The following is a 16,554-nucleotide window of genomic DNA, read 5'->3' as shown; positions in this document are numbered from 1 at the left end:
CAAGAGCCTCATGGATGAATCGGAAGCCACTGTATCCCCTCGCTTGGAGAAGGTGTGCGTCAGATGACATCACTCTGCGCGAAGGGCTAATGGAAATTCGAAGATCTTCGAGGATCGCCATGTTCCGTCCTTAGGTTTCATTCATTCATATACAGGGTGGTCCACCAACCATGATAGAAATTCATAGTAAGAGACGTTGGCCCCGGAGGGACATGCGGTCAAGGGATTTTTTTTCTGCCAATAACTTTTGCCACATATTGGTAACATTTTTATTTCATTTTAATTGACGGAATTGAATTGAACTCCGAAATTTTCCAAGGCAACATTTTCGTTTTCTTTGCGGAAATGGGTTCCCCGTGGTCATTTTTCTCAGTATAGCACATAATCCCACTCGTCATGCAATGGCAATTGCCGAAATAAATTCGTCGAAAATTCGTGGAGATGAGCCCTTGGCTCCGCCTCTTTTTTGACGGCTCTAAGTTTGAGCGCAAAGCTGCGAAGAAAGGAGGTTACATTGACACGCCACACGAGGGGGGAAAGGGTTACAAGCCTTACCCATGGAACAAACACCCGCGGTGAGTGCGGGAAGAGCTATTTTATCAAAAATGAGGTCACCCGACGTGTTGACAGGTAGGGAAGGAAATACATTTTTGGACCGTTATGCACTCCGGTCTCAGTGAATGCAGTGAACAAGTAAACGGCAGCGATGGCAAGCACCGTGTAATCCAACCAAGAAAAAACAAGGATGATCATTGCTCTGGGGGCTGCAGGTATGGACTATGACAGAGCAGTCCTGAAATACAGTGAAATGCTTCCAGGAACTATGGTGGTGAGCTCTTGTACCATAAGGCGTGCATTTGTGAGACTGTCCACAACACGAAGTTTCCATTCCGGTACCCAGAGCCGGTCACACCCAATCTCTGCCAGTGAGTCGACACAAACAGACCAGGCCCTGAAAGAAGCAGGAGATGATCTCCACGTAAAGTCTGCGCACCCTGGCAAAGTGAGTACAGATATCAAAGTCAAGTGTGCTGAGGATACTACACAATCACAAAATCCACCCATACCACGTGGAGTACTTCATCAGTACCATACTTCAGTACTTCAGTACCATACTTCATCAACATTTCCAGCCGGGCGACAACCAGAAATGGCTGGATTTCTGTAACTGGATCCGATGTCGGACCCAGGAAAGCAGAAACTTTCTGAACAGCGTCATTTGGGCTGATGAGGCCCACTTCTGCCATAGCGCTCAAGTGAATCGACACAACACGCATTATTGGAGCCAAACAAACCCACACTGGCTATGGGACTGCAAGCATCAGTACGAGTGGGGATTGAATGTATGGGCCGCGATTTATAATGGAGCTATTATTGGGCCAATCTTTTTCACGGGACCCCTAAATGCCAACCGTTACTGTAGCGAAATTTTAGATGCCATGTTCAGCTTTATTGATGACCTGCCTCTTGCTGAACAGACCCGCGTGTGGTTTCAGCACGACGGGGCTCCACCTCACAGCGCGCGGCGTGCAGTACAGCTGCTCCGTCACATGTTCCGGGAGAAGTGGGCTGGCCGATTTGGTCCAGGGTCATGGCCCGCCAGGTCTCCTGACTTAACGCCGATGGACTTTTACCTCTGGGGTCGCATCAAAGACGAAGTATACAAAAGCGAACCACGATCGCCGGCTGACCAGCAGGGGAAAATCACTGCTTTCTGCTCGTCGCTTTCCAGATCCGAAATAAAAAGGGCCGTGGAAGATACAATTCGGAGAGCCCACTGGTGCATTGCAGCAGATGGCGAACGCTTCGAACGCTTTTACGCTAATGATAACCTAATCGAAGTACACAGGAAGTGTGTTGAATGTGAAGAAATCCGTAGCATGTTGAAACAAACGAATTGAAAAAAGAAGAGAGCTGACAGGTGTTCGCGCATACAACTCTCTCTCTCTTTCACACACATACACAGGCTCATGACAACAAGGTGGTGCAGAAAAGCTACGAGACCGCTATCAGCGGTCATAGTGAAAACAGCCACGTAGCACCCAAAAGCAAACAAACACACTGAGCAAAACACGAATAAAGGAAAAAGAGCGCGACCCTGAAACTGACGTGGGCAAAGCTGATACCTGGCAGCGGAACTCTTCTGTGGGTTGGGTTTGTAACCCTTTCCCCCTCGTGTGGCGTGTCAATATAACCACCTTTCTTCGCAGCTTTGCGCTCAAACTTAGAGCCGTCAAAAAAGAGGCGGTGCCAAGGGCTCTCATTTCCACGATTTTCGGCGAATTTATTTCGGCAATTGCCATTGCATTACGAGTGGGGTTATGCGCTATACTGAGTAAAATGACGACGGGGAACCCATTTCCGCAAAGAATACGTTAGATTGCCTTGGGAAATTTCGGAATTCAATTCAAGAAATTAACTTTCCGTCAATTGAAATGAAATAAAAATATTACAAATATGTGACAAAAGTTACTGGCAGAAAAAAATCCCTTCACCGAATGTCTCTCCAGGGCCTACGTTTTTTACTATGAATTTCTATCAGGGTTGGTGGACCACCCTGTATGAAGGTTACCATGAAGAATCTCACTTCAAAGGGGCATGCGACTTTTTCATTAGTGACCTTACAGATAAGTCATGACTCTCTTAGGCGGTCACGTTATGTTGTTGCATAAGATAAAACCCCGAGAATAGGGAACACGATCTCGAAGTCGTGTTTTGAGTGCCACACTACCCCTTGTGGATTCGTTTTTCTGCCTGTTTACTGGAATAGCAGCCTCGTTTGGAGAGGCCCTGTACCGCGTTTTCGAAAGCGCGTGCAGCTGCCTTCCCCCGCTAATTTCGAATGATTGCAACTGGACACACGCGTGCTGTGTCGTGCCAAAGGTGCCATGTGCGGTGTTTTTGTATTTTCTTTTTAAACAAATGTTACCGCTGCTGGGAATGTAACGAGGCCTTCTTTTTATTTTGATAGCCCTTGTTCTTAACAGCATAAAGCTGAATATAAAGCAGCCTTTACCGGGCTCCCCAAAGTCTGTGCGACAGCAATAATGAAGGAAGTACTAAGGAAGGAACTAACAAAGCAGAGCAAACAAATAACAATCAAAAAGATCTATGATGAAAAACCCGAGACTGGGGAAGAGACGAAAAACAGACGTTGAAATTGAGTTTGTGTGCGTCGTCTGTTTTTCGTCTTTTCCCCAGTCTCGGGTTTTTCATCATGGAGTTGCAAGAATTTTCAAAATCTTTCTTTGTCTCCTCAAAACAAAGCCAGGAAAACTGGAATCCCCGTGACTGTAGCGCGCCTTTGAACTGTAAAAGAAGGAGAAGAAAAAACAATAAAAAGGCACGACCTGATTGCAGGTGCGATTAAGTACCATCGTTGTGCCCAAACACTTCAGCTGTGAGCGTATCCTCCGATTCTGGCAGCAGCGTCATACGGTTCTGAGAATCGAGTACAGGATCTCTTCAAGGACTATTCCCCGCCACCACCCGATCATTTCCGTAACGGTACATCTGCACTGTAGTATTTCGGGCTCCACTTTACTGATGCCAAACACTAACGTTAAACCTCACTGTTACAGTAACAACTGTCAGCACATTTATCCAAGCACAGCACGAAACCCCGTAAACAATTTAATGCCGCGCAGTATCATTAGTACCAACTACCGACACAGTAGATAAACGCCGACGTCTCATGTGAACATGACGAAAAGTTCTTTTGAGGCTCACGTACGTGTCTCCTAGTGACTTGAAGACACATGAGGCCATGTGGGTCCTCATGAGGTGAAGGTACGTGAGGCCATGAGGGCCCTCATGAGGTGAGGGCACGTGAGGATGAGGACACGTGAGGCCATGTGGGTCCTCATTAGGCGAATGTACGTGAGGCGCCGTGAGGACATGAGGGCCCTCATGAGGTGAGGGCACGTGAGAATGAGGACTCCTGAGGCCGTGAGAGCCCTCATGAGGTGAAGACAAGTGAGGATGAGGACCCTCATGAGGTGAAGATACGTGAGGCCATGAGGGTCATGAATAGCCTCATGAGGTGAAGGCATGTGAGGATGAGGATGGTGAGGCCTTTCGGGATCCCGATGCCCTGAAGTGAGGTTCGTGAGGGAAAAATTTGAAATGGAATGTGAGGGTGAGGGCGACTGAGGTTAAGTTACTGGTGAGGAAAATTTGGTGAGGGTGAGTGAGGCTGATAAAGTCTGTGCTTCGTGAGGTGAGGATGAGTGAGGCCGCAGGAAAATGCCCACCTATGCGGAGCTGACACCTCACCTCGTACCATTGCTTTTTGCATACGCCGTTTAGAACAAGAAACTCAGGAAACGTATGTCTTACCATCTGGATATCCAATATAGGCTAGGCCAAGCGTTCCTTGACTGAACTCTCGGTACGTAAGAGTAAACGACAGGCAAAAGTCATCGTGTTGCTCAGCAGATATGAGGGAGAGCATGTCGTTGGCATCCAGAGTGTCGGAACAGTACGGGTTGGTCTGCTTCTGCCTGCCATCACATGTGTGCGAGTCCTTGATCTGAAATCACCCGTCTGCGTTACGTGCATTTAGCGAAACGTTACGCCTATAAAATGAACGGCTTACTCGCCTTGAGCGACATCACATTAAAGCGGACGCCGACAATGCCTCCAAAGTTGGTGGAGCCGAAAATGTAGCTGACCTCATGAACAAGAGACGCAACGAGGGCGGCCACTCGTTCTTGTGCCACCGAATCGTCATCATCAACAAGAAATCGCAGGTAAAGTGTGTGATCCACAATAATCTCCAGATGGCAAAGTCGTCGTGAAGAGCTCTCCATTGTCCTAGACCTGTATTAAACTAAGCGGTTAATGTCTTTCGTTCCTCGTTGAACGAACGCATATTTGATGAACAGGACATCAAAAGAGGGGACCGTACCTGTTCTTCTTGTGGTGTATTGGCATCGCAGGAAATTCCACGTAGTCAATGGCACGCTTGTGGCGGCGAATTCCCTGCATGACAGTTGTACGTTACGTATGAGAGTATACAGTGCAGGAGCAAAAAAGTACTTGGCTACGTATACGCCACAACCACAAAATAATGGTAGCTACAAATGCTCAAACTTTTTTCGAAAGGTCTCGTGTTTTACTTCTTTTCTTGCTTTTCGTGCTAAAGTTGCTGAAGACAAAACGTCAGACGACATCAAATCTTATTTAGCGGAACAATAAAAGCTCCGCGGCCCTACACAGTAAATTTTCTTACGCCCTTCCCGGTGTGAAAAGTGTGTACTGTGGGGACACACCCGAACTACACTTATACTACACTCCACTAAGCACCCGTGTTGGTGCCAAAGAGGTGTAATGTACCAATACACCCCGATCACACTTATGTTACACGCTATGCTAAGTTTTGGAACACTCATATCAGTGCAAAAGGGGTGTGTGCCGCACAATGCTCAAAGCTCCTGTGTTTTAATTCTTTTCAATTGTGATAATGTTTGTAATATATACAGTGTCTACATCTTCTTTTGTGTGTGTGTGTGTGTGTGTGTGTGTGTATGTATGGATAACTTGGTACATACAGATGAACGCGAAAAGATATAGACCACAAGTAGTAGAGCTACTTGGGAAGCCGTATAGGGATTAAAAACAACTGCTCCTTTTATTACATTAAAAAAAATAATGGGAATTACTAGAGACAGATTTACAGCCGTATTGCCAACTGTAGGACAACTGTAGTCATAGTTAAGGGTCGACGTTTTGGCAGTCAGCCCTGCCTTCAACCGGACTAAACTTGAAAATAGGTGACAGGGGCTTGACCCCCTGGCTGGAAGGTTTACTGGTGCGGGTGACATTGGAATTAAAATACATGTGTCTATGTAAGTAAAGAGCTAACTACTGTGAGTGATGGTGAACTTAATATACGGAAAGAAAAAGTAGAAAAACCAAAGATTACGAACAGCTAAGCAAAAACAAGGGAGGTTCGACAGCAACAGCCTTCAACAGCACTTGCAAATGTCGAAGGCAGGCTGCTGTTGCAGTGTCGACTTGGTTAAAGCGGAAGGACTTGCTTAGCTGGCAAAGCTCTTCGATGCTCTTGGAGTGCACAGCTAGCTGAGCTCTCAGAGACCAGGTCCCGGGGTATAGTGGTGAAGATGATCGCTTTCCATGCCGGTGACACGGGTTCGAATCCTGTCACCATCTCGGTTTTCCGACGAATGGCAGTTACCCGCAAGTCGGCCCAGGACGCACACTAACTCCCCTGTTCCCTACTCCATGTTGCCCACCGTCACGTCCATCTGTACGCCACTCATGACCACAGTTGCTTCGCGGCGCTAACATCGAAATAAAAAAGCTCGAACAGTCTAGAGCGCTAAAATGCTCACACTTGCAAATGCAGGTTGCAGTGCAACTAGTGTTCTGTGAATTCCGTTCGGAGCAAGCCTTTGTTTTTTCGTTTTTGGGGTCAATACACCCAATAAACACCCTTCTTTTGGGTGTAATATGTGACGCCCCTGTTACACCCATCATTGGGGTGTAGCCTTTACACCCATAAGGGTGTGAGTTATCTAACACTCATTTTACACTCCTAGGGGTGTAAATAAATTTACTGTGCTGTTGGAATGACGCCCTCGCGAGCTCTAAGATCAGTATATTTCGCTGTGCGCAAAAAGTCCATCTACAACCTGTTGACGTTTCCACGAGTTTTTCGGAGGGACGAATCGTTGGTAGAGTCGGTCCACGCCACATCCTCCACGGGAGTCAACATCTAGTGGCAGGTCTATGTCTCGTGCTGAATAGATCACACAGAAGTTGATGGGAACGGACTTGCCGAAATATCTCCTCCCAGGTTCAATATAGTACTCGGACCCATCTCCCGCCTGGATGCGTCCTTCGAAAATACCTCTCTGAAGTGTCCCAAACGCTCTGCTATTCGGGTCACCTGAAGGGAAGAAGAGCGAAACGTTTTTCCATGTCCATGTACTCCCTACGCTCCCGTTAAAACATGTGGAGCTACATACCAGCTAGCTTTCCAGAATATATGTGAGAGATATTCAAGAGAATGGTTCTGTTGTTTCTCACAGTCACGAAGTTTTTTGCAAACGATGATGTATCTCTTTGTAGTATCAGGTGGAAATATCTGCGAGAAGAAATACAGAAACGGTTTTGGAGTACAGCAATGGAAACACAAGCGAAAGCTTAAAGAGGGGGGAACCACAACGACGCATACTTAGACGACTCGCAGTGCCGTCTGAGGTTTTCCCTGGGTTTTCCGGAAGACTTTCCACGCGAATGTCGGCACAGTTCTCCCTGAAGTCGGCCCATGACGCATACTAAGCCCCCTGTCCCCTATTCCTTCCTGCTGTACCCTCAATTTGTCCACGTCAGTACTCATAGCCAAAGTTGCTTCGCGCGCATACTAATCTAAATATCACACTTTACAGTTATTATGATACGCTATTCATTTATTTCCAGCAAGATATTAGGTTTCATTTTCTAGAGATAATTTTTTGAAGACTCATTACATGTTAAACTCGTTTCAAGGAATTATTACTTGAAGACGTACCTGCCCATCCCGTGGAATCGAACATGGAAACGTTCCCCAGAGTCCGCGGAACGCTTGAATCGCGGCTGTGATGTTAATTGGGTGAACAGAACTGGCTCGTAATGACGAATAAATGCGCTGAGTCGTTCTGAAATATGTAGGAATAAAAATGCTATCAATTGTCCCTTCTAGGCAATGCGCGAAGCTGTGACCGCCCTCGTGAGTGCACTATCAACATCGCCAGTATTACAAGCCCATTACAGCAGATCTGCTAAGAACGCTTAGTCCTGTACTGCTCGCGACACGCTTGTCTGAAATTAGCACCCTGTGGTTTATCCACCTCTAATCTCCAGCTGTTTCAAGACTTTCTTTCGAGTAATAAGCACGTGCAGGATATGGTCCGCCTTCAAATGCAATATTGGCACAAACACTTTCAAGCGCGACGAAACTAATATGGGCTGCGGAACTGCTGACGCGCGATTTCTGGCAACCGTGTCACGAGCAGTATACGTACACAAATATACAAACATGGAAAGCCATGAAAGAAGAGCCCTGGAGAGCCCTGGAGAGCCTTGGTAAAGCCCTGGACCGGCAATCCAGAAGATGTGGGTTCGATCCCTACAGCTGGCTAACCTTTTCAGTGACTTTCATCTTTCATGGAAAGCCATGTTTTCTATTACAAAAAATTGCGGTATATTCTTGGCCAAGTGGGTCATCCTTAGAGTTGGGAATCCCGCGTCATTTTTTCAATCCCGGGATTGTTCCAGACGAATGCCGGAATCCCGGGACGTGGTTTCGGCATTGAGATAAAATAAAGTGGCGGTATATCTTAGCAAGGTGGGTCTTTGGGAATCCCGCATCACTTTTCAATCCCGGAATTTCGGGATTGTTCCGAAATCGATCCCGTCCCGGGCTGGATCACGGGACGGGATTTCCGAGACATTTTAAAACAGAGACTGCGCGCATACAGAACATTTGTGTAGTAACTCTGACGTTTTCTGTATGCGCTTTTGTGTGTGTGTTAGAGCCCTGCACGGGCCCTGCCGACAAAAGACGCCAGCACGGCGGGCCGGGGCCGACAAACATGTTTTCGAGTGTCAGGCTCGACCTGGTCATGCAGCTAATGAGAAGCCTGCGTGCAGCTTGCACGTGCTTGCGTCATTATTATGCATATATTTGAAAAAACAAGCAAGGGACACTGCATTCTGCGTATGATTCGACCCTCTATAACATTCTTCAAGCCATTTACATTGCTCCCGACTCCTCACATATTTCAAATACACGTTCGCAAAGCTTGGTAAGAGGGGTAAGGATTGGGAGGAGTTTGTCGACAACCATCCTCTACCGCCACAAAACTTGGTATTGTTAAGGATAACGCGCTTGCCCGCGTGCGTTTTTGATTTAATTTGGTCTCGTGCTGTTGTGGTGTGAAACCGAGAGTTTTCGTTTTGTGGCCGTGTCTTCTTATAGATTTACCTATAAATTTGTTTGATAAGCGCAAGAAACGCGTACGTCACGGCTGGAAGTACTAGGCCTGCCGGGCTCTATTCACTGGGCCATTGGGACGGGTCGGGCCGCATAAAAACGTGAACGTCCGGGCGGGGCCATTTTTCGATGCGCCCAGGCCGGGTCGGGCCCGGAAAAGTCGGCCCGTGCAGGGCTCTAGTGTGTGTGTCTTTTTTTTTCGATAGATTTTTCATTAAAAAACTATAAGGACTATAGACATGCTGTTTTCACTTCTATCATCTATGGGCAGGCGGACGTTTTTGGCCATATGTTGCTCAACCGTCAAATGACTAATTACCTAAAAATCGTTAATTAACTTTTGAATTACAAAAGCTACGAAGTTGTCCCAATGAAAACATGTGTTCCTTTCGGTGACTGTAGCAGTTCTCAGAACAAAAATCCGTTCGGTAGATTGTACGCAAAAAATTCGTGAAGGAACACCATTTTTTTCTTTATTTTGTTCATAGCGCATCTTCGGAGACCCCTCTTTCCTTCACCCCCAATGTGATACCCCTCGAATGCGGAAAGCAATGCACGGAGCTCCAGTGTGTGTGTCACAGGGAGTGTTGGGATCCGGGATACCCGGAATCCTGAAATCTCGTCTGTTTGTGACGTCCCGAAAACCCCGGATTTTCTAGAAAAATCCCGGGATTTCGGGACTTGAGCCTGTTGATGGCAGTTGCGACGCAGAACTGTGAAACAATAACGCGTTGCTTAACTTAATTAGCATTCGTTTTCAATTACAATTTTTTGTCCTTAGCTGCCTCTCAAGCACCCTAACAGCGTATGCGTATTTCCTTCCTTGCGCGGTACCAGTGAACGAGCCTCCATTGTTGACGCCTGTGACATGCGCCAGAGCTCCATAGAGTGCTTTGATCCTGGATATCGGCATCGCCGAACTGCTTTTATAGGGGTCTGCGCGTGAAGAACATCACAAACAACAACAACAAAAAGAAAGCCGGTGCTGATCGAAAGCGCCAGTTTAGTTCCTACGATGAGCACATAAGCCAAGTGTGTAGCGACTTCCGAAGAAGTCTTGCAATTCAATATTGTTTTACGTCTTGCGTGCCGAAGATGGAGTGGACGTTAGAAGTTGTGGAGGCCTGGCAAATTGCTGAAAACAGACAGGGCCCGTACCCACATGCGGTACACATGTGCGGAAACCTCTTGCGGGCAGCCGCTGGGCGTCAAGAAAGAGTTCTTGCCGTAAACCAGTCGCTATCGCTGCGGTTTCCGCCGCTCTCAAGATATCGATGCTGACGACACTGCCATACATATTTTGCACAATGCGTGGGTTGCCGGAAGAAAACAAGAGCGTGATACAATCTCCATTGGCAAATGGACGAAGATTTGCGGCTGCTAAAAATCGTGCATTGCGCGGTCCAGGAAAAGCGGATTCTCCCGCACCGCGGCAAGAATTTTCCGCTCGGCATACGCGTTACCGCGCCCATTTGCCGCATGTGGGTATGCGGCCTGCTGTATATGGGCGCAACCTCCGTTTTATCTCAATAACGGAATCCTGTCTCGGGATTCGTAGGCGAAAAATCCCAAAATCCCGCTACCGCTAAAATGGCTAAAGGCACGGTCCCTCAATACTCTTTCTGGTCTGGAAACTCCGCTCGAATACAATAGACAGGGTCACTTAGGGACAATTGCTCCCGCATGGGGCGATCGCGTCGTTTGGGAGGAGACACCCTCGTGGAGCAGACGACGTTTCCATAGCGCTGCGTGTTTTTAGGGAAGATTTGATCAGCTACTTTTTAAAGTTCATTTCGGGTTTAGAGCAGAAATAATTCTCGAATAGGTTCATGAGTTCAGCCTGCACATTTTACTTCAGTTAGCGTAAATTTGCAGATTTTCCGCGTAGATTGCAACTTTCGTTGTTGTCTTTTTCTGGCACGGAAAATGTTGATTTTACTCTCACTCATATCTCTCAATGAAGGTTGAGAAACATATTAAGTCGTTCTGTTACACAATCACACACACTATAGTGGTGTGTTATAAAGTAATGCCGCTTTCGGTAGTTATTTCGTGAGGGCGAAACTTTCCAAACGCGTGGTTTCCTCGTAGCATGCAGTTTGTTGCAATCTGAGCAGAGATAAAATTACGAGGTGATTCTATTTCAGAGAAGGCATAAGACTTCAGAAGTAGTACTTATAGAAATCCTGCGTTGTAATCATGATGATCTGAAAGTCGTCTCTGGTGGTATGAGAGACGGGGGATACACATGCTATAAATCGCATGACTCGATCGTTTTCGGTGAAGAAATAAACTTATGTTGTTTTTCGATGTGGTTGACAATAACTGATCTATATTACACTATTAACGTATTGTAGATATCTTTACACACTTTGGAAGATGTATCGACTTAAGATAGCAATGGCTCTCATGCGTTCCCTTTAAACACAATGCACATGATCATCCCATGATAATATTTCTGAAGAACCCTTAAAGTATTCCTACTATTTTTGCGGCTTGGACTGACTGACCAACCAGTTGTAATAAGGAGATTCCAACATGCTTTAAGCCGGGTTACTAAATTAACAGGATAGAATTTCCGCTTACTGAAGTGTGGCCCTAATAGCACTTTTCAGCTATAGAAATTGGCTGACGAGATTCAGGTGTCAAATTCATCGCGTTGGAGATAGCCTCGGCGTAACTATTTAAAATGATAAAATTGTAGCGGCGTGTGCTGCTACAGAATGAAGTTTTATGTGGGAGCGGCCACTGTTCTCATAGCTCGGAAATAAATTTTACGACTGGCAAAGAACCACATTTACAAGAAAAACGTTGCAGTATCTGGTGACAAATAAATATAATAACCGGAAAGGGATAAGTAAGAAGAAATGCAGAAAATTTAATGAGTCAGTCTTTCGCTTGAAAGTAATGATGAAGCCAAGGAAACGATATTTTGTAGCACTATACACGGCCATGAACGAGCTCTGGAGTCTGTAGTGTATAGGCCGCAGTAAAATTTCACGTATTGCAGATCAGAAAGGAAAAAGAAAAATGACAAGGTAAAAAGTGAAAACATCATCCCTCCCTCTCCCCGCTTCCGATTCAGCAAAAACGAATATATAAGCCGGTATGTAAACGGGTGCGTAAACGAGTAAACGGGTATTAGCTAACTTCGTTTACTGCTGCATCTTTCCTCGCAAGTTGTACCATAAGAAATGTTATTGTATTGACATCATGTTGAAAGACCTATCATTTGAAAATTTTACGGTTCTTATAGTGTTTGATGCTCCACAAATCACGCTCATCGCAGTACACTTCCAATAAGGCTATTAGCGAATGGTTTGTATTTATTCCCGTATACCAAGTCATCGCTGTTTTGTAGACAAAGAAAAAAATACTTTCATTCACTTCTCCTAAAGTTAAGGCTCCGGGGAATATAGTCATTCCAAAACGCTGCGTGCTCGTATCAGTCTCCTTCATCTGTGTAGATCATTCTTACACACGAACAGAGTGCAAAGATTGCAGTAAATTTCAAGGATATTTAAAAAAAATGAACCTCTGTTTACGCACGTAAAACGCAAGCACCAAAAAAGAAAAACTTCTCACTTCCAAACACCCGCAGAAACACATGCAATCGATACGCGCAGGCAGCGGCGGACACGAAAGTCTCCTCGTCTCCTCCCGAGCGACGATGCGCCGCCACGTGTCGTCGGGGCGCCCTAAGCGAACTTTTCGCGGGAGTTTCCTGACCAGAAAGAGTATTGAGGGACCGTGCTAAAGGCAAAGAACTGTAGATCATTGAAGCTGAGTGCTATACACTATACAACCCAACATTACTACACAGTTCTGCATCCCGATTGCGCCATCAGTAGCTTTGCAGTATTCCGCTGTAGTCGATAAAATTCAGAGATTACTCTAATACTCCGAACCCGAAAAAAAAAGAGAAAAGCTTTCGAGCAAATCCTGTTTTTTTTTATATGTAAAAAACAACCAGGATCCCGGGACTTCGGAATATATCCTGAATCCCAACAATAAGTGGCCTTACCGTCGCACTAGCAGCCTTCAGGGTCGTCGTCCTCAGCAATTTTGACGTTGTTTAACTATGTTGATTACGACCATGACTATATTATGAATGATAGAACTTAAGGGCAATAACAACGTCAGCTGCTTTTGGTGATCTGATGTCGTTGTCGTTTTCAGAGCAAGGATCAAGCTGAAGTAACGCGAGGAAATGGCCCTGGAAATAAAGGCAGAATTGGAGGTCAATCTTGTTGACCCGCCAGGCCGTATTTCTCGCTTGCCATAAAACGTGAGGGAGAAAAAGGTTTGTTGCAGTGCTCCCTGCGACGATGCTACGAATATGGTCTTTGAATATGCTGCGCAATTGGTTATCGGCACCATATTGGGCAAAATCACATCCGCAATAGCTTGCGGAAACCGTGTTCTTGAAGCACTGAACTTACCGGCCATGATGTCTCCAATGCACAGCAATAAAAGGAGCAGGATTCGTACCATGTAATGAAGCGGTATGGTTCGAAGGACTTCGTTCACCGGAACTCATTTACAGAAAAGATCGAACGCGAAGAAATATCGCCTGCAGAGAAGAGCCAGACCTAGGAGGTCGCAGAAGGAAGATGCGTTCTTCCTTTTCTTCTTTTACCAATGAGATGATGGCCGTGGCCTTCTTCTTCCTCCCCACACGTTCGCGTTCCTCATTTTCTCTGCATACTGGCCTCGTTCCTTCAGTCTTCTCATGTACAGTGTGCATTCACGAATCATGACAAAATTTCGACCGCGTCGCAAAAATCTGACAGGATCTAACTCACGTTAAGCTTCCCGGACCTTGCCACTTGCCTGGAGTTTCACTGCATTTCTTGCAAACCTTATCAACGTGTAGGAACAAGACAAACATTCCAGCAAAATAGATGGGTAGAAATGCAGCGAACGTAGTAGAGAAGTACCAGCGAAGAAAGTAGAGAAGTACGAAGGGAGTTGCCTCAGGACGAGCCGCCGATATTTCGAACACAGACTGTTCTTCTTCGGGGCACCGTCCTCATCATTGGTATGGCTTTTCTTTTTTTTTTTGATGCGATAACATTATTGTGATACCCCCGGACTTTCTGTGAGATGCGAGCGAAAACACGACCAACCTATTAGCTACGTGACCATAACATACAGCCTCTCCCCTGCGCCGCGCTTTTGATGTTTCTCCCCGGCGCCGCTTCGTACAATGGCGCTGATAGCGTGCCATACTTTTCTGTGCCTGCGCCCGGCTGCGTCCGTGCGAAAACTGACTAGCAGTTAGTTAGTTAGTTCAATATCCTTGGCCCTTTTAAGACAGGGCGGGCACGTGGGTGGCGCCTGAGGACTGAATTCAGCGCTGAGCGCCGATAGATCGCGCCAAGGATACTGCACCGAACTTACCTGTGCGCGACGAAGCAAGGCGCGGTGCGTCGGCGCGTGGCGCAGCCTGCGAACGCACTCCTGGCGCGGTATCAGACCAAGTGGGAAGTGGCATCTGGCTCAGGAGTAGCTGTTAGTACAATAGAACAAAATAGCAGCTCCCAGCCAACCAGCCTACCAGCTCCAGTGGCCTAGTGGGCTAAAGGCTGGCTTAGAGTCCGACGTAGTCTTCGCAAATCGCCGCCAGCGTTGCGCGCCGACAGCCAGCGTTCGGTATGCCACGCTTCCTCATCCCTACCGTGATCCTATAGTCCGACGCGATTCGGAGAAGCGCAACACAAATACCACCGGAGATTTTCACATTTCGTATTGGGAAAGCAGTCATATTTGGCAACTGTACCCGTGTGTTGGAATCCGATTAAAGACAATCCGTGTTCCCGTCGTTGGCAGGGGCGGATCCAGACCCTCGGTTGGGGGGAGGCGGTTTCTTTGTCGGAGCGCGTAGTGGGGGAGGGGGGAGAGGGAAATCCAATGTATAAACTGACGTTATGGCGGGGGGGGGGGGCGGCGATCGCCTCCCCCCCCCCCTTGGATCCGCCACTGGTCGTTGGTACTGTTTTATACTACTGTAATACGGTTGGTACCCTGAACGTGGACGCTGAATTGAAGAAGAAAGTCACACGTCTTCTCAGCTTCTCCTTTTGCTTGTCTCTATAGTCCATCCGTCGTATATTATACAGGCACGAATGTTCCGTAACAACTTCAATCGAAAGCTCAATGGGCGACGCCATGTTGGGAAATGCGAGTCCCCCGGAGCCCACGCCTTTGCCGGCCGCTGACGTATCGCGCGTTGCAGCAGTGCCGCGCTTCGCTGAGTGTCGTCAAACTATGAACTCACCTGCGGCGGCTCACGATGCGCGGCGCTGCGCTGCGCTGCGCTGCGCGTCGTTACGCCCCGCTCTGTCGGACTCATTCCACGCCAAGGCTAGACGGTGACCCGGGTCCGAATCCGGGCGCTGCTGCGCTGTATGGGTGGTGAGTTACCCTCGGACGCTTTAAGACAAATGTCGACACAGTTATCTGTGAAGTCGGCTTAGGACGCACGATCCCCCGGTGGCCTAAGTAGGCCTAAGTAGGAGTTTCAGTTTATTTATGACATTTCATGCAATACATGTAACACTGGGACTGCAGGGCAAGCCCGTGATGCAGTCCCTATAATCACCTACTTTGACGTATTCTTATACTGTCTTGTGGGGAAAGCAAAAGAATACACAAGAGAAGCACCAGTTCGTATACCACTTGTCAAGAAATATCAATACATTGATGTTGCAACAAATAGACTACTGGGAGCGTAAATATTGCAAAACCTTTGATTTGAAACTCCGAACTGATGGAGACTGACGTATGCTTAAGGGCAGATTATTCCACACCTTCCCTCCTGTAAATGCTACGGTAAATTGACCACTGTTGGTCCTAGGTGCCGGGAGTGTACGTGAAAGGCCATCAGTTCGGAGTTCATATCTTGAGGAAAAAAGTGTCAGTATTATCAGAAATAGATCACACAAATTGTTTCGAAGTTTATAAACTAAGAGCGATAGCTTTAACTGTGTAGCAAGTCAAAAACATTTAATACATGTAATAAAGGGAACGCAAAAGACACTGTTGACTGTATATCTAATGACAATATTGTTCTAAGTGCCCGCTTTTGACAAATATACAATTCATTTAGATTAGACGTATAAGTAAGTCCATATATCTGAAGACCATAGCTAATATGGCTTTGTACTAGAGCATGATGTAATAATAATGTAAGTCTCATAGGAAGAATATGTCTGACCTTGGCAAGCGCAAACAGGCCAGGGGCAATCTTAGCCCGCACATTTGAAATATGAGGCTTCCAGCTAAGGTTTTCTTGAATTGTGAGACCTAAGAATTTAGTAGACGTTGTCCTGTGTATGACCTTACCCGAAAGGTAAAGCTCATACGAAGCTGTCAGAATGTGCATCGGATACGGGTGAAATATAATATAATCCGACTTATTAATATTCGGAGCGAGCTTATTAGCAGCTGGCCAGTCGCTGTATCTAGTAAGAACACTATTTGCTTCGCAGAATAGGGAACCCAGGTCCTTGGCTTCAATAAAAATGTTTGTGTCGTCCGCATAGAGTATA

At 46.6% G+C, this 16,554-nt stretch overlaps 1 protein-coding gene across 5 annotated transcripts in view; it reads right to left on the bottom strand.

Moving 5' to 3' along the window:
* Positions 1–13,619, bottom strand: part of LOC135385836 (disintegrin and metalloproteinase domain-containing protein 10-like) — a 31,518-nt gene extending 17,899 nt beyond the window's left edge. For 3 of the 5 annotated variants that reach the window (XM_064615388.1, XM_064615391.1, XM_064615392.1), the window contains exons 1-7: positions 13,444–13,528; positions 7,538–7,664; positions 6,993–7,111; positions 6,657–6,913; positions 4,910–4,983; positions 4,602–4,821; positions 4,339–4,531 (exon numbers count right to left, since the gene is read on the bottom strand). In XM_064615388.1, the coding sequence (XP_064471458.1) occupies positions 4,339–4,531; positions 4,602–4,821; positions 4,910–4,983; positions 6,657–6,913; positions 6,993–7,111; positions 7,538–7,664; positions 13,444–13,495 (1,042 nt within the window). In that variant the 5' untranslated portion in view covers positions 13,496–13,528. Of the gene's footprint in view, positions 1–4,338; positions 4,532–4,601; positions 4,826–4,909; positions 4,984–6,656; positions 6,914–6,992; positions 7,112–7,537; positions 7,665–13,443 lie in introns of all 5 variants that reach the window. The other 2 variants (XM_064615389.1, XM_064615390.1) reach the window with 2 other exon arrangements.
* Between the last annotated feature and the right edge of the window lie 2,935 nt (positions 13,620–16,554).

The sequence above is a fragment of the Ornithodoros turicata genome, chromosome 2, assembly GCF_037126465.1.
Source record: "Ornithodoros turicata isolate Travis chromosome 2, ASM3712646v1, whole genome shotgun sequence".
Taxonomy (NCBI): Eukaryota; Metazoa; Arthropoda; class Arachnida; order Ixodida; family Argasidae; genus Ornithodoros; species Ornithodoros turicata.
The sequence above is the reverse complement of the archived record's forward strand: the minus strand, read 5'-3'. Positions and strand labels throughout refer to the sequence as shown.